The sequence below is a fragment of the Opisthocomus hoazin genome, chromosome 1, assembly GCF_030867145.1.
Source record: "Opisthocomus hoazin isolate bOpiHoa1 chromosome 1, bOpiHoa1.hap1, whole genome shotgun sequence".
Classification (NCBI taxonomy): domain Eukaryota; kingdom Metazoa; phylum Chordata; class Aves; order Opisthocomiformes; family Opisthocomidae; genus Opisthocomus; species Opisthocomus hoazin.
Genome location: NC_134414.1, coordinates 128,541,726 through 128,567,922, shown reverse-complemented (window position 1 = coordinate 128,567,922; position 26,197 = coordinate 128,541,726). Strand labels below are relative to the sequence as shown.

Below are 26,197 nucleotides of genomic sequence, written 5' to 3'. Positions count from 1 at the left end.
AACACCGAAAAAAGCTAATTGAAAATGTGTGCTCTTTTTCAAAGAGCATGCACAAGTTCAAAAATGTTTCACAACAGCAGATACGAAGGTGAATTAAGAACATAAACGAATGAAGGTTTAGAACATATGTACTACATCTGATTGTATTCTTATACTGTCAAACATTAGAAGATCCTTTGCCACTTAAAAGAGCAAAGGGCGACAGCTAACAAGATGTGTTACAGCTTTTGTCTTCACCCGGTCCACATCCTCTCACAGTTAAAAGGTAAAGAAGCTAGGAAAAGATAGAGGTTTTAGCCTTCTCTTTGAATGGGAAGCTCATTAAATCTACAAAACAATCAATAAATAAAAAATAAATACACGCTAAAATGTAAGAGGGCAAAGTCCATGCAGACTGCTTCGCAATTGTGCATGGTTTGTGGGGTTAGGTGCTCCTGTATAACGCAACTAGTCTTGGTGTAGGGCGTTGGTCTTGTTCAGTGCTGAGCCCTTCTGAAAGAGCAGTTGTTTCCACTCCAGCCTGAGTTTTGTGTGTGTAATTTTTGCTGATCCTGCCACCCAGAAAGGGAACAAATGGGTCTTAAGCATATCTTTAAAACGGGAAGAGAGATTGAAAGAAGTTGTGGGGAAGAGAAAGCTTAACTTGTAGATGTAGTAACAGCTGTGAAATATGTAAAGGACTGTTGCAAAGAGATGGGGTGTAACCTGACACGTAGTAAAGAAAATAGAGTTGAAAATGCAGCAGGGGAAATGAGATTAGGAAAAAGTACGTAATCATCCAGGATGGCAGTGCACTGGGAAAAATACCCCAAGGACTTGGTGCAGGTGCTGTGAGTGCTCCCAATTTCGAAACAGGTTAGACAACCATCTGTAAGAAATAACTTGGGCATTCCCTTTCCTACCTATAGTCTCTTTCTAACCCTAGCTTACAGTGACTGCAGATGGGATAGACCTCAATACTTCTGTTACAGGAGGAAAAGATGTCACAGATTGAATCTGTGGACTAGTGATACCCTATAGGACTAGTGATACCCTATAGTATCAGCAGTATGGCTTATTAAATCAATGGAAATTACAAATGCTTGATGACTATGCACTGATCTTAGAGTTTGGAAGCTTAAATACATTTTGTGATTGCTGTCTGACCAATTTCTTCATGAACAAGATTAACGTAACTGTTCAGTCAAGTGAAAATTTGTGATCATGTTCCAGTTCAGGGCAGAAGGCTACTTCAAAATGCCAACACTGGTAGTGTTGGGAAAGATTCAGACTGTTCCTTTCTCACTCTCTGACTTTATGTAGGCGGTATTTCCATCATGGTATTTTATCCCGTGCTTGCTTTCTTTTTTCAGCATTCTTGTCTTCAACTGTGATCTAGCTCTGCTTTTGTATTTGCTGCCTTTTGGTGTTTTTTTAAGGTTAGTTGTTTTCTAAAAAGGAGTATTTCCCTTTGCTTAGAGGAGATGGTGTAGAGTGACTGTAGAGGGAGGACAGGGGATTAGTAAGAAATTCCTCAATTCTGCTTGTGAGTTCGTCTGTGATCTAAGATAAGCTTATATGAGGACCATTAGTTGTTCCTTAAATACATTTTGTCTCTTAACTGCTCGCTGACATCTTCTGTTGCAGAGTGTTTTATACAGACTCTTTGATACCCTGCTCCCACTGAAGTGCTGCTGCCCATATCACAGTTTCCTTTGCAAATATCAGAAACTTGAGCCTTCTAGGGTATCTTTAAGAGCTGAGGCTACTATTCCACTGCAAATATCTGCAGCATTCAGATCGTATGTTGCCATGAGTTGTGCTCTGAGTACCTGTGAGGGAAGGCTTCTTGCAGATAGATGCCAAATGGTAAATGAGCATAGCTAGTAGCCAAATTATTCTAAATGTAAAACTGTATTTTTGTCCTCTTTCAGCCATATTCTCAGAAGACAGAAATTCTAGTGAGTCTGCCTGGAAGAATAAAATTTCTATATCTGCCCTAAACACTCCAGAGCCAGCAATGATGCATGAACCTTTAGTTGGCAGCCAGAAAAGGAAAGCAAGGAAAACTAAGATCACCCATCTCGTCCGAACAGCAGATGGTCGAGTGTCACCAGCAGGAGGGACGCTGGGTAAGGAAACTGGAATTAAAATTTTGTCAAAGCTGCATGATTGGAGAAGGTTTAGAAGTACAAGCAACCTATCAGGGAAGTATTTTTCAGTTAGCTTGGTTTCATAACTGCTTAGAAAGGTCATTCTTTAAAATACAGATTTCAATGAACTGGGAAATCAGTGAGTCCATAATGGTCAACTTCTTCTGTCTGAATGCCCAAATCTGTCTTCTCTCCCTGGATACTTCTCTCTAAGAACTGAGACCTGATACAGAGAGAAATGGAAAATGGTTAAGTCCAGTGAAGAAACTACACTGCATCTAGTTACAGAATGTAGAAATGAATTCTGTAATATGACAGTCAATGCTGCAGTCCTTGCACGAGTCCTCTGCAGCTGAGATAATCTTCCAGGACTTCTGCATCTAAAACGTACACAAAAGCTCTCTTGCCTGACCTAAAAGATCAAACTCAGTTGAACGCAAAATCAGTAAACTGCTTCATAAACCTTAGTACTGCTTCTGCCAATAGCTTGGGTCAGAAGAGGTTGCAGTATGAATCAGACTCCTAAAGGTAAAGATTCTGTTAACACTAGACTAGTCAGTGTGTCGGTGGGCTACTGTGAATTTAAGGGCTAGATTTGCAAGCTTAACTTTCTTTTACTGCAGAGGAGAAGCCAAAAGAACTGCCACAAAATACTCTTCAAAAAACATCAAGTGCAGAAACAGATTGCAACAGTGAATGCTCCAGAAACGCAGAGGCAGAAGAAAATCCTGGTATTACATCAGATATGCCAGCGGTGTCTGCATTTTTTAGCTTGGCTGCTCTGGCAGAAGTAGCAGCCATGGAAAATGTACACAGGTACGGTTTTCTTTTGCCCTTGTTGTCTAAGTAAATAGTATGTGGCTGCCAACTTGTGCAGAAAGCATGTGAATTGCAGACTGTTCAATTTGGCCTGTGTTGCCTCTTCCACAGTTTTCTGTGAATGTCTGTTTTACACCACTTGCTTAGTAGTGTGAAGTCTCCACCTGAATGACAATGTAATCTATTTCAGTAGCCAGTAAAATGATCCTCCCTGGTAAGCTTACCTACCAATTTTTGTATATGAACAGGTTCATATGCTCCTTGAGATCGTAATGATTGACTGTTTCTAATTATCCAATGCCATTTGTCAGATAATAGCAGATTTAAATAGCTATTGCATGCTGATTTGTGTTTTTCAATGGGCTAAGACTGCGGAGAGAATATCATATAAATTCAGCTGAAGTTTTTATGCTGAATGTGGCTGAAGGAAGCTAACTTGCTATTTTTACTCTTGTGCTTTGCTGTGTAGGATGCAAAGCCTCAGCAGAATGGTATGGGGCAGAACAACTCTGGATGATGGAAAGCCACATTAGTTTGGGTTGGTCTTCTCAGTTGCTGAGTAGACCCTCCACACAGAAAAGGTGGAGAAAGTGCAGGTTACTTAGGGCTGTTGGATCAGTTCAGCATGGTCAGATACTGCATGCTAGACCTGTGATGGGAGGAAGCTAATGACAGCAGGTACTCCTTGGCTCTTAATTATCCAGTGTTATTCTTTGATACTGCAGCTTTTTGGAGGTGTAATCACATCCTTTCCTGCATTGGAAAGTCAGTGAGGAAGTGCTGGGCCAGTTTGAAACCATCACAGCCTCTGCAAATGGCATTTGACAGATTGCTGGCTGTCTGAGAAACTCCACAAGGCAGCAGCTGATGAAACCATTCACAGCCTCAGTTTACTGCTGATCTCGTGGCCCCCATCAGCCAACCCAGTCCTGTGTGTTCAGGCTGTGCATCAAACATAGAAAAGCTTTTTAGAAGCTATGGGGCCCTACAAGAAACAAAGTCAGCTGAACCCAGCCTGCTAGCTCTTCTCTGCAGAAGCTGTTGTCTTGCTTTATCAACATTGTTGTAGGTGAGAAGTGTTTTCACGCTGCAGTCAGCCTGGCCTTTCCTCCCAGCATTGCAGAACAAGTGTTTACCATCAAGACATCAAAATCTGAACTCGTTTCTGTGCTGTGCTAAGCTCTGCTCTCTCTCACACCCTTGTGGTTTCATTGATTTCCATTAACACTGACCAGAAATGCACAAGAGCAGCAGGATTCACTTTGCTATGGTTTTCCCCTCTTTGTTCCGCTAAGAGTTCTTGTCCTCTTGTCCCTCTCGTTGAAGTGCGCTAATGTTTTACATAGAAAGAAAGATGCAAACAGAAGTCTTACTCCCACCTTTCATCATCTCATTGTGCCGCTGGAGCAATGCAGCACCTTGCATGAGTCCTCAAAGCAGCAAATGTCCAGAAACTGTTGCAAGTTCCAGCTTGTAATCACCCTGGGGGGTGGGGGGGAATGACAACAGGGGGAGGACTCTTTCCAACAGAAACTTAGCAGTGTCTCTCACAGGCTTGGCAAACGGAGGTCAAACCAGAAACCTAAATTGGATAGGCTAGATGCTTCTCGATTTTCTACTCTGTTGACTGTTTGTTACCTTTTGCAACTCACTTCTTTATCTGCAAATAGCCGGAAATGAGAAGAACATTAGAGGTTTGCTTGATGTGTTTCTTCAGTGTCTGAATTTAATTATTAAATAATTTTACAGAGCCTTGGGCCATGGAAGCCAAACTGCTTTTTAGCTGTAACTAGAGCATGTCTGGAAGTGGCAGCGTGGTTTTCATTTGAAGGCTGCTGTTTCGCTTTATTTACCTTGTGCGAGCCCCGGTGAAGCGCTGTGAACCTGAGCCACTTTTTGTGCCAAGGCTGCTTCGTTGTGCTCTGGTAGTGCGGCGCACGTTGGTACCTCCGTTTCTGCTGCGAACTTAGCTGTGCCGCAGTGAGGTAAAGTGGCCCTTGTGTTAGCAAGAAGCGGGCTCCAGATTTTTGTTGCTGCAAATGACACGTACTGTAACAAAAATAGAACCTGACTTGTGAGATTAGATAACAGGCGGTGACGTGCTTTGTGTATGTATTTTAAAAGGCAAGCTCCAGAGGAGCTCTCCCAAGTCCATCTGCTACAGTGATTGATGTTGATTTCCAGCACATAATTCTGACGCAGTTTATTTTTATGATACCCTGTGCCAGGGGATCATTTGTAAATTAACACTGCCGTAGTAACGAGAGATGTTGTGCTGGGCTGATGAACTGTTAAGTCATGAAACTTGGAGTAATCCAAATGCGCATCTCTGCTGATGAGTGTATTTCCATATTGCTTAAAAGCTGGATATTGACTCACATTAACATGATACATGTGTTTGTCCATTTACGTTCTTTTGCCACACCTGAGCTGTACTCTGTGGTTCTGAGGGCTGAAGCCACTCCCTTACAAAATGAGCAACAGCACTTGTGCACTCTTAACTTACTTTTCAGCTGCGCTTTGCTTTGTGTACTCACATACCATTATGCCTTGGTTTGGCCTGACTGCTTTGTGTTGCAGATTGTCCTCAGGGTATCATGTTACTGTTGCAGGAATACCTCTAAAAAAGAGTGTGTAACGGTGGTATGTGGGCATCTGTAGTAGCAGGGAGTTACGGTGCTGCACTGTCCGTTGTTAAACGCTGTCGTGTGCTGCTTTCCATCCTCTTTGGTCTGATAAAAGCACCTCTCGTACTCCAAATAATGATCTGTGGCTTTTCTTTTCTTCTTTTGCAGAAGTCAGAGGGCCACGCCTCTGCCACATGACGGACAGCCAAATGAAATGTCTCAGGCTCCAGTGCTTATTTCCTGCGCTGACCAGTGAAGCTCCACTTTATTGTAAAACGTTGTGCTTTACCTAATATCCTAGCCTTGTCTTTACCAAGGGAAGCTAGTCAGTCCATATGATGGAAACTATAGACTGCAAGCAAGTGTTTATTGCTCTGAGTGGCCCAGAATTCACTGGAAGCCAAACGTTAGCAACTTGGGCCAGGTCCTCAAATTGGAACCCAGTAGTAGGAGGGTGATATTAATTGTCTATTGATGAACAGAAATGGAATGACCCCAGAACTTGCTTTCTATTGAAGGCTTTTAAACAGTAAATAGGTGGTTGGTGTGAAAAAGGCTGCCTTTACTGTTAGCTCACACAGCGTCTCTTTTACCAACCAGAGAGTACGGCAACTAGTTTCGTATAATACCTAGTTATTCTAAATGAAAATAAAAAAAAAAAAAAAAAAAAAACAAACACTGACGCACTGCACTAGTTATTATTAGATATTCTTAGTCATTTTTGTACATGAAGATTTAAGTTCTAAGATGGTTTATATTAATAGTTATGCCTACGTTTATATTGTAGAATGAATTTAAAACCTGTTCCAGAGAACTCAAGGCAGCCTGGACAGATGTACCATTGTTAGCGGTGTTTGGGCAGCCATGTGGTCCAGATGTTCTGCACTTTTATATTTGCCACCAGAGTGGTTTACGGGCAAAAATTCTGACAGGCTATGTTTGGGTTTGTTTCTTTTTAATCTTGCTTTGAATAACCAGGATGATGTGCATTAGAAAAAGGAGTGGTGTATGGAAAATACTGCAGTTAATTGACTTGTCTGTCATGCCTTGGAGGGTCTCTTTATTTTCGCATAGATATCTGAGTGACTTGGTGAAACTTTCCTGTAAACAAAAAGTACTGCAAATGCGTTTTTCAAAAGTGACCTTAGTATTATTTCACCGTTATGAAAAACCTAAAACCGTGACTTTTCGATATACCTGTGCACCGATACACATACCTTTTACATTTTACAGACACTGGCGCTGTTGTAGTTACTATGCACAGTCCAAATCGGCTTCAGAGTTTGCGTAAAAGGCCAATTATAGTTTGTGTTGGTAAAATGGCAAGTTGTATACAGATAAACTACAGCTGAAGAGTAATGTTTGACTGAATTCAGACTACCAAACAGATCCATCTGCCAGTTTCTGTCTTTGCTTATGTTGAATTTTTGTGTTTTACTCTCATAAATACATCCCAAAAGCAGGCCAAGTGTATCACTTGGCCTGTTATCTTTGCTATCTTGACTTACACTATTGTATAACTAAGCATTGATTCCTACCAACAGATGCAAAATGATCACTAGTAATTGATCTAAAGCTACAAATTCAACAGGGTACTTCTTCTATAGCACAAGATGTTTCCCTACTTCTTGCATTGTAGCACAACAATTTACCAAATTGGACTCCAGCAATAATTTTCTATTAGTCTTCGTCATACCGGCTGATCTTTTGATAGTATTAGATTGGGTTTGAAGTTCTTTGAATTAAGTCTTTAAATGATGCGAGTTTACATCATTCTATCAGGCGTTCTTATTTATACTTGACTGAACTGATAATGTGTTTTGGGGTTATTTTGTAACTAATTTGATGTAATAGCCATATGGACAGTAACTCTATTAACGCTTGCTAGGTTTACCCTTTCATTGCTGTACTGAAGTGAAAGTCTTTGGTTCAGTGTCGGGAAACAATATACAACATACTACACGAGTAGTAACAAAGAATTAAAGGTCTGACAAAAGGCAGGTAGCTGGGGAAGCGTCACTGAAGCAGCACCACTGAGGATGCATGTGTTGGAAGAAGGGAACAACAACAAAAGAACAACAAAATTTACGAGCCAATGAGTCAGTGAAAAGGCTTTTTAAAAATTCAGGTGAATATATGACTAAGAGCCCCTAGAATGCCATTGCAGCCCATGGCAGTGTTTTTAATAAGATTTTATTAAAGTTTTATAAGTTATTTTAACGAGACGGGAAAAAAATAAAAGACTTTAAACTGTTGGGTCACAGCAAGGTGGCTGTTGGAGTTTTGGACCACTTTATAATTAGCTGAATCCAAATATGTTACAGTGCAGGCCGTTCACATTGACAATGGTACTAACTTATTTCTCTAGAAGCCTTTAGAGTAGATATATTTTTGTCAAAGCACCCCATCCTTCCTCGATTTAAATTTCAATATTGTTCCTGAAGATATTTCTGTATATTAATGGTACCTTTTTTAAAAGAAACAGAAAGTTACTTTTTTCTATATGAATTAATATCTTACTTGATCTGCTTTTCCTTGACTTTCCCTTAGAAGAGGGGGTAGGGTTGGGTCAGTTTACTGGATATGACTGTTTTCAGATACTTATAAACCTTTTTGTAGATATGCTTAATTTTTAAGCGATTAGGCACTGAGAGTAGCAGAAATCCTGCAAAGCTTTATAGTTCACTAGGCATTTGCCTTTGTTGGTTCTCTGAGTGATGTCTTGATTTCAGTAGCTAGAATTTTCCCTGAATCTACTAGAAGGGGTATCAGTATTTTCAGGTAACAAAGTCTGTTAGCACAACAAAAATTTCAGACCAATATCTTACTGTATTGGGGTTGGGTTTTTTCCTTGTTTGTTTTGTTTCAATTTTTATTAATTTCAGCTGCTTTCATTTTGGAAGAATCTTCCTGCTATTGTGTGTACTTCAGTATACCAGCAAACACTGTTACCCGTTAACACATTGTCCACAAATGCCTCTAGAGAAGAAATTGTTGCACCTTATGTATATCTCAAGCAAACCAAAATATGATGCTTTTCTGCTTTGTTTATTCTGAATATGTTGTATCATACTTTACTGAACCCATTTTAACGTAGCTAAAGCTATCGATATTTATGCATTTCACATTATTTTCTGGATCTGAACCTGTGTATAAATCTTTCTTTAAAAAAAAAAAAAAGAAAAGCATTTACCATAGTTGTCCTCTGTGACTTATCCATGGGAGGGGGGAATCTTGTCTCAAGTGTAAAATGCAGTACTGTCCCAGTTTTCCTTGGCTTTTATTTATTTAGTGATCGTTGATATACCATGTGTAGTTTTGAGGTATACAAAATACATTGTCGTAGCCGAAGCTACAGATCTAAGCAGCTGGGAGAAAATTACTGTAATGTCTTCTTAATTGTTCTAGTACTGTATACAAATATGGGAAAAATGTTCTGCAGAACATTTGAGATGCAGATTCTTATCCCCACAGTAGGTTATTTTCCAGATACTAGACCAAATTAATCAAAACTCAATGATCTTAAAGGTCTTTTCCAACATTAATGATTCTATGATTCTAAAAACATCTATGGAGATTACTTAATGTTCTGCTTATGGCAGAGCATTGCCCCTTGAATGTGCTGTGATTTCAGAAATAGAATATATTTATTTAAGATGAATGAATGCTCTTTTATACTAATACAATATCCCAAAGTCATGAGCAAGAGACTTCTTGGTAGTTTGGGTTTCTATTTTATAATATTGGTGCGTGACTTTTGAAATTGAAGTGATAAGCGTTGTTGGAAAGGGGCACAGGAACAAGGGACTGGTAGACGCGTGTGAACTTCCAGTGTTTAAATTCTAGCTTTGGTCTTTATTATTGGGGTGAAAGCTACCTTTGTAGCACAAGGCTGAAGAACATGCTGCAGTTTCTATGAAGTAGAAACCCAAGAGAGTTGTAACTCGCATCAGAATGAGGGAATGCCTTATAGTTTGGATGCCATCTTTTGGAACAGGATATTAAATTGAAGCAGTTTTAATTTCCACTGCCTGTTTAGCTCCTGTATGGATAATGAACAGACTGACTGCAACAGTTGTAGCCGTGGGACAGCTAAGAGAGGATGAAAGGAAAGCTGGCCTTTGTTCTCAGTATGGCAAAGTTATGGCAACAAAGAAGAGTTAGGAAAAAAGTTTGGGGTGTATATATATATATGTGTGTGTGTGTGTATGCGTGTGCGCCTGGATGTGTACATTCTGAGAAAAAAATGTAGGAAAAACAAAAGCATGACAGGTCTCCAAGAGACTATAACGTATGTTGACCCTTTGAGTGCACTCCCTTTTTTTGAATGCTGAGTCTAATATGGCTACCTCTCCTAAAAGACTACTTTTGTTAACTTCCATTTGCTTTCAGGCGTGATCATGTAATCTTTTCAGCTATTGATACCATTTGTATATCACTGTATGCTTTACTTTTCCAAGAGCAACGTTTATAGGGCGCAGACGACGTAAAGGCTGAATATACAGTGGTAGCCAAACTATATTGCTGGAGCATTTTTGTGTAACCTCTGCCATAGTCATTTGGGTTGCAGGACATGGGCCCGCTAATTCTAGTTGGTTCAGTGAGATCGGTTTTTGTAACAGCAGAAAATACAGTGCTCATGGGGTGGTGGACTTCAGATTTTGCCAGAAGTGACGCAGTAAGGCAAATGCTGCTCTTGAAACTTACTCTGGAGTTTACATTTGCAGTCCTGATTTTGCAAGGAAACATAACTGTGCAACTTGTGTGTTGTATACCATACGTTATCCATTAGATGCCGTTTGTTTGCCGTGCTTGTTTGATAGATTGCAGAGCTCCTAGGTATCTTTGCCATGTTTTGTAATACTTGTGGCATTCTCCTTATCTTGCACATGTTGTGGATCTGTCACTTACAGCTGCCAGGATGCTGAGGCACTTGAGGACACCAAGCACCACGAACGAGTGCATTTAGGCTGTGAAAGAATTCCTCGCCTCTTCCCCCGAATTCCCCAATAAAAAGGCACAGTGAGGTTTATGCTCTCGCCTAAGTACTATTATAGTCATTTATATACTCAGTATTTTTTACTGAATTGACAACTTTGAAGAAGCTTATGAGATGGATGTATATTTTATGTTCCCCCACCAATTCTTCAAAGTCAGAAATCTAGGAAGACTTGAGATGAGATCTCCACTCAGCAACACACTAAGCTCACGCTGAAACCCATCCTTACCTAAGGGGCAGCATTGTTGTTTGCACTGTGACAGTGCAGGAGCCCCCATTATGGACCACTACGCTCTTGGAGTTGAGCTTGGGCTTGCGTGATGTTCCTGTGGGAGGCACGTCATTGTGACCTAGGGCCTTCATTGACCTGCATTTTTAAAAACGACTGCAAATAGCTTAACACTTAATGAGTTCTTCCAAAGAATTGTATTGTAGTTTCTGGGTCTTGAGTGCTACCATACACCAGCAGACCCACATTGTACTGGAAAAAACCACACCTGTACAGGCTAACTAACCAGGCTTCCGAATGTAATGGTCTAATCTACTCTTTTCACCCCTACCACTGAAACCTTCTTTTCCCACACACACTGCTACCCTTTAATCAGTGGTTGGCTCTTTGAAGGTGACAAAAGCAAGAGGGGCATGTATGCGCGTGTGTATGCGTGTATGAGTACATGCGTGTGCACACACACATTGGAGAGCAGTGACTTGCGACGTGTTTTCTGTACAAAAGTGTTCCCATGTTAGGTCATAAAACAACATGAGGTTTCTCAGACAACAATTTTCCAACTTTCTTGCTAGATTTCAGTCACTTTCCTTCACATTACGCCATAAGGTGTGATTTTCAAAAATCGCACCTGAAGAAAACCACAGATCCTGCTGACCTGGATGCTGCAAAAACCTTCTTTCTCAGCAGTGCTTGCTTTTAATAACCAGTATCTGTTGACAGTTTTAACACAACTGATTTGCTATGATCTTTCTTCCTAGAGCCCAATCCTTCAACTTTTATTCTCACACATAATTCCACTGAATTTTGACCCAGTATTTGGCTTTATTCTCTCTAAAGCTTGGTGTAAACATGCCTTACAATAGTTCATCTCCATCAATGGTATAACAGACCTACTGCCTTCTTAGATGTGTGTAGTTAAAAGTCAATAAGCACATTTATAGAATGTCATACTTTCTTCAAAAACCTCTAATTTGATATTTTTAAGTGCACATGTTGTCATGTGTATAACATGCTAAAGTACATTAAACTGTGATAATGAAACTGAAAATATTTAATAAAATATTTGAAATATTTGCAAAGGACCTTCAAATAGATTTCTTTATATTCGTTCTATTTTGATTATCTAGTGTGTGACTGTAAAGAGTTTCCCATTTAAAGCTAATGATTGCAAATAAATACTATTCAAATGGAGCTTCTTTGCTACTTCACCTGCTTTACTATCAAATGATTGTTTGCTTCAACACACGGCTGAGTTAGCAGTATTTGCAGAATTTGTTTTTAGCTACAGTATGAATTCACCGGCTTTTTTGTACTTGAAAAGAAACAAGCTCATTTTCCACCTGAAAATGGAAGATGCCAAAGTCCAGAGATGGATCCTCAGAACTGTAAGCTGTAGTTTCCTGTCAGATCATGCATTCAGCTTCTACACAATGACTGTAAGGATGTCACATGTTTTGCAAAGAACTTCTGCCCTTTTGTTCTTGCTTACGCGTGTCTGTAATGGAAGCTTCCGTTTTATTTTTAAAAGCTTCTGAGCCTATTCAGCACTGTTGACATTGTTGGAAAGATCCATAGACCCATACAGGTGCCCCAGAATTCAGTGGATTTGTATCAGCATAAAGCTGGGGATTGTGGGACAGAGAGAGTCAGGACTCAGTGCGGTTAGGCAGTGGGAGAAAAGTTCACCTTTTCTCCTGAGCTTTCCAGGTACATGCTGTGTTACTGGATTTTGTTGTCTTTGCTCAATTGGAAGCTCGTTTGTAGTCCACACAAGAGAAGTCATCTCACATGAAGAAGCCCTTGCTATGTTTTCGTATGTTTGTCTTTGGACACTAAGAGAACTTACTCAGAAATGGATTCTCTTTTAGAAATAAGTAGCAAGTGTCATCAATGCTTAAAGGTCCACACTGCTTTGGAGACTTATTTAAACCAGGACTCTGTTCTGCCCGTATGTATTACTCTCTTGAGGCTTGAAAATCAGATTGTTGGGGATCTTGTCTTTTCTTGTCCTTGGATACCTAAAGTCTTCTTGATTGCAGTGTGTTTTTCTGATCACAGAAGACCCAAGTACAGGCTTCATGAAGCCAGCAGACACCTGTTGTTCACATGGGAGCAGAACTCCTGTCTCTGAGTCAAAAGTAGCAGAAGGGAATCCCTTAGGTTTGTTTTTTCAACTATGTGCTATTTACTCAGGGAAGAAGAAATGTATGCAATCTTGCACTGCCTTTAGTGGGTATGCGTCGGTATGTCTGCAAAGAAACCGGTATTGGAAGAACTTCAGCGTTGAAGGCCATGTAACGGTCACACTTGGGGAAGAGGGAGAAAAGCGCTCGTTCATTGAGCAAAAAAAGCTGGAAAAAAGAAATATAGATTCTCTCAGAACAGTATGCCTGGCCAGGGACACTGAAGTCACTATTCTGGGTTTTTTTTATTACCAAATTACCTTAAAGCAGTCATCTTCATTCCTCGAACTCCCATCTTTTCTCATCTGCTCTTATTTTGTTCTTCCAACAAAAGACCTGCTGAATTCAGCTAACTCTCAGTGCATCTCCATCTGGTTTGTTACCCAGCTTTCACTCACGTTGCTTCTTGCAGCGGCATGGCATTACACTGACACTTTCTTAACAGTCAGGTAAGATAAATTTCCACGATACTTTTGGAAAAACACGAGGCGGAAAGGCATCATCCTCCTCAAGCGCCGCGCTTCTGCCAGGCGCTCTGACGTTCTCGCCGCAATACCATTTGTTGGGTCCTTTTTGTTGTTCATCCTGGAGTTTTTTAACGTGCAACTAACCCTGCTCTCAAACAGACTTTTTTTTCCTACAATGTGACAACATTGAGACACAAAGTACATTTGAGCGTACCATAACCACGCTATATACCAGCTTGTGAAGCTGTCGATTCTTCAGCAGGACACTAGCACTTTGTAACAAAATACGAGATGCGTTCGTATATCTGCTGCAAAGTTCTGTTTTGTTTTATTTTCAGAAATAAAACCTGTAAGTTATAACACCCACCATCTATTCAGTGTCATCTTCTTTTTGTGGACTGTTCTTGGCACAGAAACAGTAAGAATTGAGCTCTAATATAGTTGTATTTAAAATGTACTCTAGATTTCAGCTAGGCTTCATCGGTTGCTTTCTGATAGAAGAGGATAACATTGGCTCTTCAGCAGAAGTCAGCCAGCGCAAGAGGTAGTTGTCTCAACTCCAGCTGAAAATCCAGCCTATATAAGGCGATACAATAAGTTCATTCCATACAGAGCAGCACTTCAGCCTATTCATCAGCCCATGAAACAAGAGGAACTAGTCGAAATAGATCAAAAAATCAAACCAGTTGAGTCAGAACGTCAGGCCTAGCACCAAAGTGCAATTTTCGGAATGCAAACACCTAATACTTTAATCCACTCTGTAGCATTTTGTTTATTACTTTCGTTACCTTAGTGTTTGGATATGGAGAACTGGTATCGAGAGTGTCAGGTGCATTTATTATGGTTTGCACACTAAGAGAAGGATGGTGTTGCCATCAAGCAACATCCAGTTTAAGGAACCAAGAAAAAAAAAAAGAGGGGGGAAGAAGAAAATTGAGCTCTCAGCAGATGTCCTTCTGATCCAAAAGAAGTATTGGGAGTACATTTTAATGTTAGATATATGGCCTGCCAAAGGCTTCCCAGTTGTGGCAGAGCATCAGGCTCCAGTCAGATCACTCTGAACATCCCTTCCTTCCAGTGTCTAGTGGGTACCCTTAATACCTAGTCAACACCTAGAATTATGATTTTATTTCAGACTTTCCTAGTATGAAGAATCTTGATTTGTAGATGTTTTCATGAGTGAGATGCTTAAAATGGTATTGCTGCTGAAGGTCTTGAGACTCAGCAGCATGTTGCCGAAGTTTCAAGGTCTAGTATATCGGATACCAACCTCAGAACATTTACCACAATGAGATTTCTGTTCCAGCTGGGGCTTTCTAAATGCTCCTATCTCATATCACTGTGGATTATTACAACATCTTGCCATCTTTCAGGAGTTACAGAGAATTTAGACATCAGATAGTCCCAATCTGTCAGTAATTTAAGATTTTTTTTAGATTTAAAGTTTTGGTGTTAGTGTCCAGTAATAGTGGCTTCTGCAACATCACGAAGTCTTTTTGCAGTGCCAGCTCTAAGCATTACAGTAAACCTGAGATCTTGAGTCAGTCTATTTTCAGTCTTGAAAAATTAGGAACTTTGATTCAGGTGGCTTGCAGCGCGCCGTTGCCATTAGCGTAGATCAGGGGGATGTCATTTGAAGCAAATTCATGGCATGTCTTTCTCTGACAGATGGTTCCCTGTTTCATTCTGAGATGTTCTGTCCGGTTTGGTCCTCACTGGCTCCGTGAAAGACTCTTTCTTCCCTGTGGGTGAACCTTTCTGGGACTCCCAGTTGTGGCATTTCTCATGAAGTGGGGCTCAGGCTGAGGGAGGCTTCCCCCCACACCTCCTAGCCTCTTCCCTTCAGGACAGCAAAACGTTTCTATGCCATGACAACTTTGTCCATGCAGCTGGGATCTGTTTTTGCCCACAGCTGCTCGGATACAATTTTTTAAAACACAGTAAAACAAACCTAGCTGGGAACTCGACAGTAGAATCAGATCTTCGTGAACTTCCAGGTCTCGGTAGGCAATAGTTTGAGGGGTGCCATGTGTCTTGAGTCAGAGCAGCTATGGAAGCCGTGTGCAGAGATTGATGGGTTACTGCGTCAAAGCTGGGTTTCCTTTTGTTTTGGAGAGCAGTGTTTTCCAGTGGAAATAAGGTGGCAGGGAAATCACCATCGCAGCAGATGGACTATTTCCTTGTCTTCAAGAGGTTCCAATTCGAGAGCGAGGTTTGCCAACCAGTCTAAAAAAAGAGCAGAAACTGCAGTTCTAGTCTGTGGCTTGGAGTGGATACCGTGTTTTACTTCAGTGACTGTGGTGATAATTTTTCAGTCAGAAGTAATATGTGAGCTGCTTGAGGCGTGATGCAGTTTTCAGCCATCCCATTCGCTTCCACGTGACAGCTGTGTGTGGCACGTGGCAAAGGTGTTGCTAACAACCTGTGTGTATGTCATAAATAATACCAAGTGTTCGTCATCATTTTGATCAGTGCTTAAGAAAATTCTTCCTGCTGTGTTTCAAGAACATACGTTGTGCTTGGCTGGCACAAGGTATAGTTTTACCCTGGGAAGTGATGGAGGGAAGCATTTGCTTTGCGACTGTTTAATCTTGGTACATGATTTTTTGCAAAACATCTTGACTAGTAACTGTCTTTGGTGTACCGTGTGTCAGATATAGTTCATTCAGCTCTGGGATCTTTTAAAGTGAAGATAACTACTTAATTTTACTCAGAAATCCACACCAGCAAGGGAATCTCTTAGAAAAAAGAAGGGTTACTAAAGGATGGCGTCTGCAAATGCTAGATCTTGTAAGATGTAGGACACGCGCGATATATGATTGCAGACGTCGGAGCCGGGGTGTTGGCAGGTTTCGGCACAGGTTCACCGTGCAGTTGTGCTGACTGTTATGAGGCGAAAACAAACGAGCCTGTGGTTTAAACATCAGGATGGCTGTATCTTACACGCGTTTGATTCACTGGAGTCCAGCGCGTTGTCGCCAGCACCGTGTGCCCTTGCCGGAGGGAGATGGAGGGTTGCTGCGGCGGGAGGCTCCGTTGCGGTGCTGCTTGTCCTGAGCGTTTGCTGTTCCTTGGTTTTCTGCAACACCCCATTTTTAGCTTGCAGCTGGATATGAGGATGGGCACAGGTTCCTAGATCAGGCGCAGCTGTGGCATAGTGACACTGGGTACCGTAGTGTCGTCCCCTGACATGTGCAGCAGCCCCGTTGCAGGTTTAAGGCAGTAGAGGGGAAACCGGCGGTTCCTGAGCACCTCCGGGATTGCCTCCTTGGGGTGGCCAAGGGCGGTTACTGCCTGTTTCAAGGACAGGGCCTGGGTTTTATGGTGGCAGCACTGGCAAGCGTGAGCTTGGACCAGACTCAGCAGAAATGGAGGGTGTTCGTAAAAAGTCATTGTAAAAGTGAAGCAGAGTTTTACTGTCACGTCCATAGGCACATAACAACAGGATCCATTCAGTCTTTTATAGCTTTTGTATGAAAACCACCTGGAATGCACGACGTTTGCTGCCACGAGCTCTGACAGCTGCACTGCTCACACAGTGTGCGCTGTGCTCTTGGTTATTTATAAACAAGCGAGGGGAAAGAGCATTGATTTTTTACAGATTTCTGTATCTACCAGGTGGCAAAATGTACCTGACATGCCTTGGTCACCAGGTGATTAGAAGAACAATAATCGTCAGGTTATTTGTAGGGCAGGGTCCTTATTTTAGCATTTTATTATTTTAGCATTTTCAAACAGATGTGTTTTTTAAATAACTAATTTGTGAGTGTTGTACGTGGGATACATGTTTCATGTGTGAGAACCATGAAAACACTGTAATACGTAAGAGTCAATATAAAAGCAGTAGTTTCATGTGCATGGACTCTGTTAATCTGCGGCTCAGTTGAAAACCCTAGACAAACAATAGATGTGCTGCTCCACCTTGGCAAAACGATTCTATAATTGACAGCCAGGGGTTACCAGCAGGGGATTTAAAAGCATCTTGAATAATGAAATACAAATTTTCATCTTTTAGACCATTCAGAAAATACTCAAAGTGCTTTGCAGGATGAGTAATTTTTTACTAGTTTTGATTAATAAAACCACTAATACAGTTAATTTGACAATCCTCAAATAACTAGAACACAGTGAGTGTCATTTTTTAGATGCCACGCGTTGCCTCAGACCTAGATGGGAGCCCCTTGGCAGCACCGGCCCGTCACACTTGGCAGTGCTTACGGGAGGACACAGCGGCACGTCTGGAATGTGCAGCTGCCTTCGGCATCAGACCACTGTCGCATAAATCTCAGCTGTTGGAAATGCATTGTGATCAAGATAGAAGGGGCATAAACAGCATGAAAGCTATTTAAAAATAAGAACTGGTTGGCTTTTGTCACTTTTTTCAAATCTGCTGTCCAACTGAAAATACTTTTTATTTGGTCTTTGCTGTATAGTTTTGTTTGTGTTGCTGGAAGTTGGGAATGTCGAACTTCACTCACAAATTTCTCACCTTCCTTCTCAGTCATCTTGCCTTTTCTCTCTCTTTGCTCAAGCAGCTAAAAACTTGATGGACATCAGTAGCAAAAGTTCCCACTGATTTTTAGTAGGATGGGCAGTGTCCCACACCTTCCCAAGCTACTGCATAACTCTGAAAAACTCACAGAGAGTATTTTTTTAATTAGTGGTGTTTTACCAACAATTTTCCCCAGCTGTGGCTGTGCATCAAATGCAGGTTCTGCAAAATAGAGGTGGGATCCTCCAGTGCAGTGGGCAGAACAGCAAAGCTGGGCTCCCCGGGCCCTTCTCGCACCCCGGCTTTCTGTAGGAAAGCCTCCACAGTGCCAGTGTTGGGAACCCGGCAGGCTTTGAAAATACAATAAATTATTTCCTTCTCCTAGCAGTTCATTAGTGAGAATAGTTTTGTAGTTTATGGGGATTTGGTCTGTTTAATTTTTAGTGCGTGTCTTGTTAGAGCAACTAATGTACCTTGAAGTCATGTGCTCTTTTTTAAAAACAAACCAAAACGCCCTTCGGCACTGCGTGTTAGACCTGCGACGTGTGTGTTAACTCATACTAAGCCTTAACTTGCAAATTAAAACTCTTGCCACATTTCTAAAATTCTTTCTTAGAGGGGAAAAAAAAGTCCCCCCAGACAAATACATTTTCTTTCTCCGTAATTACTGAAGAAACCATCAGATGAAATAAACTGAATATGTTTTTTTCCAGTTCCCGTGCCCATACAGCCTCGCCGAGGCCAGGAGGTGCACTGGGGGGAAGCCTGCGGGGTCGGGACCCCATTTAGGTGAAGCAGCGTCGCTTTCCCTCGGGAGCGGGCGCCCTGGCCGTCGGGAGGTGCAGCGCAGCAGCCCCACTGCGTCCAAGAGCCGCAGTGAGAGTTGCTCCTGCAGGATTCACGTGTCAGAGGAAGGGCCGTTACTCTGCGTGCCGTGTCAGTCAGTAAAACGTTGCTTTTAATTTCTGTATTGTTCGCCTGCTTCTGTTTGAAAGCTGTCCCAGGCACTTTGCGTGACAGAGCTGGTGTCGCCTGAGCAGTTCTCCGTGGTTTGGAGCTGTTGCGGCCGAGGATTTCGTGCCGGCTGTGGCAGCACCGGAGATTTGCCATTGAAATCTCCGGCTGTCTCCTTGAAATACTGCGGCGGTGGTGGTTGTCTCAAGGCCCTGTGCGCGTGGAGTTGGTGCTGCTGCAAAGATATTTTTGTGCTCGTATTACTGGTACTGGACATTGATTTAACCAAGAAACATGAAATCGGGGAGGGTGCCACAGACTTTGGCAATTAGGTGTGTCTCTAGACGGTCTTTTTTAACCCATGTGAAATTCATAAATTGGGAGAAAAAAATAATTCAGGGTGCAGACAAGCCTATAGGAAAGGCCAGCATCAAATTCTGTGTTCTCCACTTGCGTGTCAGTGGTGAGGGCAGGTTAGCAAGCTGCTAAGATAACTGTTCACTGCAGAAATGGTAACCAGATGGATTCCCACGGCCAGCCGTAGGTGAGCGTGACAGACTGGTGCTGCTGCTGTTTATTCGCTTCCTTTCATTCCTTGTGAGTTGATTGCTATTAATGTTGTCATATTAATTGTGCACCATAAGCCAGCTGATAGGAGCTTGGTGTGTGAGGCCAGCTTTGGGCAGCCATGCTGTGTTAAATGCAGTGTCGCAGATCATCTTCACGGTAGCGCTGATGTTTCCTAATGGTGTTTCATCTCGATGTTTGTGAGTGTTAAATGTCCCAGTCTCCTAGCTTGGCTTTTTCTCTTTTTCCTTTGAATGACCTGCCCATGCAAGCTGTCAGCAACAACCAGCAGAAAATATTGTAAAGATTTGGTGATTTTTGTCAGCGTGGGGTTTTCTTGCTTGTTACCAACTTGCCAACCGTTTGGTCAACACTTTTCAAGACGACGAAAGGCTGAAGGAAAGCTTTCCGTGGCAGCTTTTGAAATGTTAGGGTGAACATTTTTCTGCGTTCTTCTTGGTTTGCTGCTCCCCGGGTGTTTTTCAGGAGGACTGAAAGTAGACAGGCTGTTGACGGTTTGTGAGGAAGGTGTAAGCTGATTCTTCAGAGGATGTCTGAAGAGCTTGTGTGTGTTCCTGGACAAACAGCAAGCAGAGGCAGAAAACCAAGCAGCCAGTCAGGATACTAAACACATCCCAGGTTGTGGCAGGGTGAGATCTTGGCAGTATTTACTTGGCACAGAGTCGCAGAGCCGGAAGGGACTTGGAGACGTCGGCTAGAGACTTTCTCTGCCCTAAGGCAGGTTAAGCTATATTTATCACATACCTGACGGGTGTTGAACCTGTCCTGAAAAGCCTTTAATAGTGGAGACAACCTTTTTCCCATGCCGTTTTTTCCAGTACTTGACTATTGTTATGTTTTGAGGGTGATTTAATTCCCCAGTGCCTAAGTACAAAATTTTAGGGTATAGAACAAGAAGAAAAAGGCAGTGTCCTCAAAAGATGTTAGAGAAGCATTTTAGCTGTTTTTATAAATGCAACCTTAGAAATAACGATCAGATAAAATCTGAGATGAGAGTTTCAAGGCATGCCAGCCCAGCTTTATTGCTCGGCACAGGACTTCTCCGTGCCTTTGAAAAATCTCTTCCTTCGAATGCTGTGTCAGGTTGACAGTTAATAGCCATACCAGAGAGGTTCAAAGAGACCTTTCTCCTCGTGCTGTGTTTTCTATCTAGCGGTTGCCTTTAATTTTTTTTTTTTTACAGAGTTCTGACAGTAAAAAAACAGAAAACCAAACCAAACCCAAAACAGCCCAGCTTGCCAGCTTTTTCCTCAGTATCCTTTTCAGACACTACGAGCCCATCATTAAAGCCATATTGCAAGGAGGAAACCAAAGGAGAACACCATCCATTTCATTAGGTGGTGCTTGTGCCAGCCATGCCGAGAGGCTGGTGAGCCGGCGGGTGCCGGAGCCTGCCCTTGCTCTGTGGCCGTCCCCTCTCGGCTGCCTCCGGGCTTGGACACGTGCGTTTCCCTGGCTGTGCTCTGGCGGGAGGCTGCTGGCCAGGCGTCGCCTGCGCTGGCGGTGAGGTCCCTGCCTGGTGTCCGATCCTGCCTCTCCCCAGGAGGCGTGGGAAAAGCTGCCTGCGGTGCTGTCAGCAGCGCAAGGGCCAGGACATCCCTGGGTCTCAGTTTTGGGACGGGGACCCATGGCCGTACCTGCGATATTCTCTCCTGCTCTGAAGCCAGGACTAGTGGAAGAATTTTGAAACAGTTAGGAGACTAAGGGAGCAAGTCCAGTGTGCTGGCAAGAGCAGGGGGCTCCCTTGCTGATGGTGCACTGATTGAGCCGGGGAGATGCCACGGTTTGCCAAGGAGTCGGCGGGGGACAGACCGTTCTTTTCTCCATGCCGAATACCCAGTACCGGGAACAGGCGTTCAGCAGGGATGCAAAGGAAGGCGCACGTCCCTCCAACAAGGGATGGAATTCTCTTCGTTTTCTGCCATGGCAGGGGCCCGTGGCACCGCCGAGGGCTGCGCGGGGAGCTGAGGTGCTGCTGAGCACCAGCTGTGTACTTCCTTGGCATTGCGACACTGACAAGGAAGAGCAGCAAGCGGCCATGGAGGTGGCCCTGCCGGTGCTGCCGGGGGCGTGCCATGCCCATCTGCTGCTGTTGTGGGCCCAAGATCCCCTGAAGCCCCTCCACATGGTGCTACAGGCCTGGGCATTGACGTCCAGGGAGGTGCAGCAAAGCAAAGCAGGGGCTGGATGCTGCATCGAAGACCTGAAAGAAGTGATGCCGTAGGCAGGACACAAAGCCAAGGCCCCAGAAATGCTGGCCTCCTGCAGGTGCCTGCTCCAGGTGATGCCCGGACCAGGTGTGGGCATGGATGTGGCAAGGAGCATAGATGGGTGAGGGACCCAAGTCTATTCAGTTCCAGTAAGAGCCTTTGACAAAAGCCAGTGCAAGTGTGTACCAACCAAAGGCTGACTTTTTAAGGGTAGTGTCTCCACAGACAACCTCCTGCAGCAGGCGGCAATCTCGGAGTGTTGAGAGAAAAAGCATTTAATGGCCGAAAAGGAAACGGGTGCAACAGAGCGGTTCAGAAAATGCGTTTTCCTCAACAACCTTGTGAGTGGGAGAAATGACACTTTTATAAAAGGGGAAAGGAGGTATGTGGAAGGGATGAACTGATTTTCCCCAAGCTCAGTAATCACCCTGGCAGGGAAGGTGGCAGGAGTTTCTGGCTCCTGGTTTCGCACACAAGCTGTGAAATACAGTGGGTGCCTATCAAACAGCACTGCAGTCATAAATTAACCAAGATGTTCGGCAGTCCCTGGCTTTCACAATCAGTACAATCTTCAGCGATGCCTGGAGGAGGAAAAACATTTTCCTCCATCTTTCACGTTTTTTCTCCTGCTCCAGTGGACTCTTAATGCCTTGTGCATTTCCTCGCTCCTGCTCAGCCCTAGCAACCCTACCCAGGATAAGCAAAAATAGGTTGCGGTGGAGTCAAAAGCGACAAAAAAGGCTGCACTTTGCAGCAGATCAACCAGAGCATGACTGCCAAATTACACCCTTTTCCTTGGTAGTCAAAAAAGCACAAGAGCAGCCAGTAAAGGTGAATCTTTAGTTGATTTTTCTATCTAAGTGCTTGTCTCGTAAAATTTGCCTTTATTTTTTCCTCCTTCCCAGCATAGCAGGGTGCTTCTCGTAGTTTCCCTGCTGTTGAGTATCGGCATGTGCTTTGAGTCTTGTAGAGCTCAACAGGAATTACTAACAGAACTGAAAAAGTAACACTGATCCTGTAACCCTTGCAGGCACAAAATTCTTACCAAAATACAAAAAAGAGGCATTCCCAAAATACAAAAAAGGGGCATTCCCCTTCTGCTGTGCTTGCACGTCCATCTGCGTAACACCCAGGGTAAAGCAAGGTCCAGATTCATAAATGAGATGAAGTAATACTCGGTGGCGATGCAGGGACTGAAGTGACAGAGTTTTACACAGCGTCAGTGCACGGTGGCTTTCCCAGTATAGGCAGAAGAATTTACATTGTGCACCATGGAGGTCAGCTTCTTGCTTCTGTGTGTGCCTCTCCTCTTGGGGTACTGGAGCTGTGTGCTCCAGGTGGGTACCTGGATGAGAGAGAGAAGGGTACCTGCTGCTTGGAGAGCTACGGTTGCTTCCGAGGTCAGTCTCGTGAAATAACAATCAGGAATTTTCTGGCTTTACTGTTTTGTAAGCAAAGATGCAGAGGGCTGTGCTGAATTCGGCAAGGACGTGTTTGCCTGGCGTAGTGCTAGTGAGAGGTGTGGTTTTAAATACCGCCCATCCTTCATTCTCTGGTACTGCAGATACATCCTGTTCCTTCAGGGCGTCCTGCTTTAAAAATACCGGGTTTTAAGCTCCCCTATCAAAATGCAAGGCTTGTAAAGGAAGGAGTTAGTTTATTGCCACGCTTTTCTTGGTACATGTTTTGTGCTATACTCGGAAGACGGCTTCTGTCGAGGGTGTTGGATGCTTTTGGTCAGATGTCGGTGCTTGTGCTGGCAGTGGTTTCTGCCCGGTGGCCTGTGCCAGGCTGGGGGGTCCCTGAGAGCAAAATGACATCGCTTACGAAAGGGGCCTTGTCCCTTGATCGCTGTTTTTAATCAAAATTCGCGTTGGAAGACTTGCTGCCCGTCTGCGTGTGCGTGCTCCCGCTTTGCCTTTGCGGGTGGACCCCAAGATGCAAACGAGGAGCACACTGGAAACAGGTGGCACAAAAGGCACCCTTGGGGTGTCCCCAGCAAAAATCTCTCCTTTTCCCCATCCCCTGCTCGGTGGCTTGGGCTTGGCTCTCAGATGGCAGCAACGGGCAGCACTGCTGCCTGCTGCCTGCCTGCTTGTGGGGAGCACGAGGCCAGAATAGCCCAGCTGGAGATCTGGCCCAAAATGCATTAAAAGCATTTCCTCAGATAGTCTGTTTTAGTAAGTCATATTTAGTCACCCTCAGGACACTGGCTGTGGGAGAGGGAAGGGCTGTACCCTAAAAATAAAGTGGGATGGGTGGCTGGGTGCTGCCTGAAGGACCGCTGAGAGTTTGGTGTGGGGTGAGAGGCATCACATCGTCCTTAGAGAGAGGAGCCCTTGCAACGTGGTTTGAACAACGTGGGGCGGTTGTCAGGAGAAGCACTTTGAGAAATATTCTTTTAGATTAAACAACAAAACTCTGCATGCACATACAGACTAGGTCCTCATAACACAGCCAGGCTTCGACACTGTACTGCAGCATTATTGCTATTTATAATCAACAATTACTAACACTATAATCCAGTAAACTTAGTGGTAGCAATTACAGCAAGGTAAATAGCAATCCAGATGACTAAAGGCATTGCTGTCAATGCAGATGGCAGCTATGGCATTAGGAGAAAAAAATTGGTGGGAAGATATCAGAAGCTGATAGGCGAGCTTGGGTCTGCTAGTCTTTTATATACCATTTTTAATATACTTCCTGAAATGAAGCTTCAGAAAGGTACACTGCCTCTTTAAAATTAGTCTAGGAACTACAGGTAGTTCACATTATTTTTAAAATAATAAATCTATATATATCTATATTAAAATATATATGTATACATAAGTTGGCTAGCCTACCTTGTGGAAAGGCTGCCGCTAAACTAAGTCTGAGCTACTATTGTATTACCATGGTCTTCTGGTTTGTAGATAGCCCTTCCTTATTAGATGAGGTTCTGTTCTTGCTCCACAGAAGGTGCCTGTGTATATAACTCCTTTGTATTGCTTTCTGCAGAGTCCCTTATATATTTCTTACTACTAATGCTGTGTAGAAAAGGAGATCCAGAGATTTTACTACTGATAATTAACCATATAATGGCCATTAGCAAAATAAAGATTTCGTTGTTTGGGAAACAGATTATTTATATTGTGTATGGTTTATTGCCTGGTAACTTGTTTGGTGACTGGATATTCTTTTCCTTCTCCTGGTCCTTTTCTGCTCTTTCCAGCTATGGTGTTTACTCCTCACTTTGATTATCTAGCAGGCAATAAAGTATATTGTATGTTTTGAAGCCAAGCGGTGTGCTTCTTAATTGTCCATTAAGGGGGAGTCGGTGTCAGTGGAGGCCGGGCGGTGGAGCTGCTCCCTGGCAGGAGGACAGCTCTCCGGCTGTGGTGGGCACCTCTCCCCTGGCAGCTCTGGGAAAAGGCAGGGCCCAGGCAAGCGCCCAGGACAAAAACCTGGCATTTCCTACTGAAAAGGAGGGAGGTGCAACCAGGAGCAGTCATAGCCTTGCTTCCTGGCCATCCCTAAGCACATGAGGAGACCAGGTGGACACAGGTGAGTTACCGCACGTCTGCTGGTTCCACACGACAACCCTTGTTACTTCTCCAGCACGGGCAACAGTGACAGTGGCAGGTACTGTCACCTTATGGCTCTCTCAGCAGCCTGGTGCCCCAGCGGTGGTGGGTGCAGAGATGGGCAGAGCTCGGAGCACACTCCAGGCTCGGGTCCACAGCCTGGCGAGGAGCGGCAGGGGCCCTCTGTGAGGGGCCAAAGCCGCTTCCCGCGAAATCTCCTCAGAAACAAACAGCTTGGGCATCTGGGGAGATGCAGCTGCTAAAAACTGCAGCTTTCGTGAGTCAACACGATTTTCTGGCGTTTGTTTTTCCTTGTTCCACCCTGAAGCAAAAGTTGAAATGGTGTTGCTGCCTTTGCAGCAAAGCTTCCCAAAAAGCAGTAAAACCCCCTCATTTGTAAATCAAATGGATTTTTTTTGCTTCACTTATGACCTTCACCTGTTTTGCTGGTTTTCACATGAGCGTATGTGTGCATACTGCACATATGTACACATGGAGGCACAGCTGAAAAACCTTAGTCCCTACTCACTACTAATTTAGAGTAATCAAGTCTCTCACTGAACACTGGTGCTCTGGACAGTGGCAGTGTTTGTACAGTTCCATGTTCGTGCAGCCCTGCTCGGGCTCCTGCCTGAGCACCGCTCTGGTGCCTGTGCGGCAAGGTGAGTTTCTTTGGGGGACATGGGCACAGGCAGCCACGAAATGGCCCCTGGGCATGCCACAAAGCCAAGAACCTCACCTCCATCTCAGGAAAGATTATGGAGCAACTCATTCTGGAGGTCATCACTAAGCAAGTGGAGGAAAAGCAAGTTATCAGGAGTAGTCGGCATGGATTCACCAAGGGGAAATCATGCTTGACCAATCTTCTACAGGCAGCTCAAGCAGCCTCACAGTCACAGGCCCTGGTTCTCATGGGGGACTTCAGCCACCCTGA

General features: G+C 43.6%; 1 protein-coding gene across 14 annotated transcripts in view; it reads left to right on the top strand.

Moving 5' to 3' along the window:
* Positions 1-24,939, top strand: part of BBX (BBX high mobility group box domain containing) — a 158,934-nt gene extending 133,995 nt beyond the window's left edge. For all 14 annotated transcript variants that reach the window (XM_075435493.1, XM_075435502.1, XM_075435484.1 and 11 more), the window contains 3 exons: positions 1,914-2,111; positions 2,756-2,948; positions 5,747-24,939. In XM_075435493.1, coding sequence (XP_075291608.1) covers positions 1,914-2,111; positions 2,756-2,948; positions 5,747-5,834 — 479 coding nt within the window. In that variant the 3' untranslated portion in view covers positions 5,835-24,939. The remainder of the gene's footprint in view (positions 1-1,913; positions 2,112-2,755; positions 2,949-5,746) is intronic.
* The last annotated feature ends 1,258 nt before the right edge of the window (positions 24,940-26,197 follow it).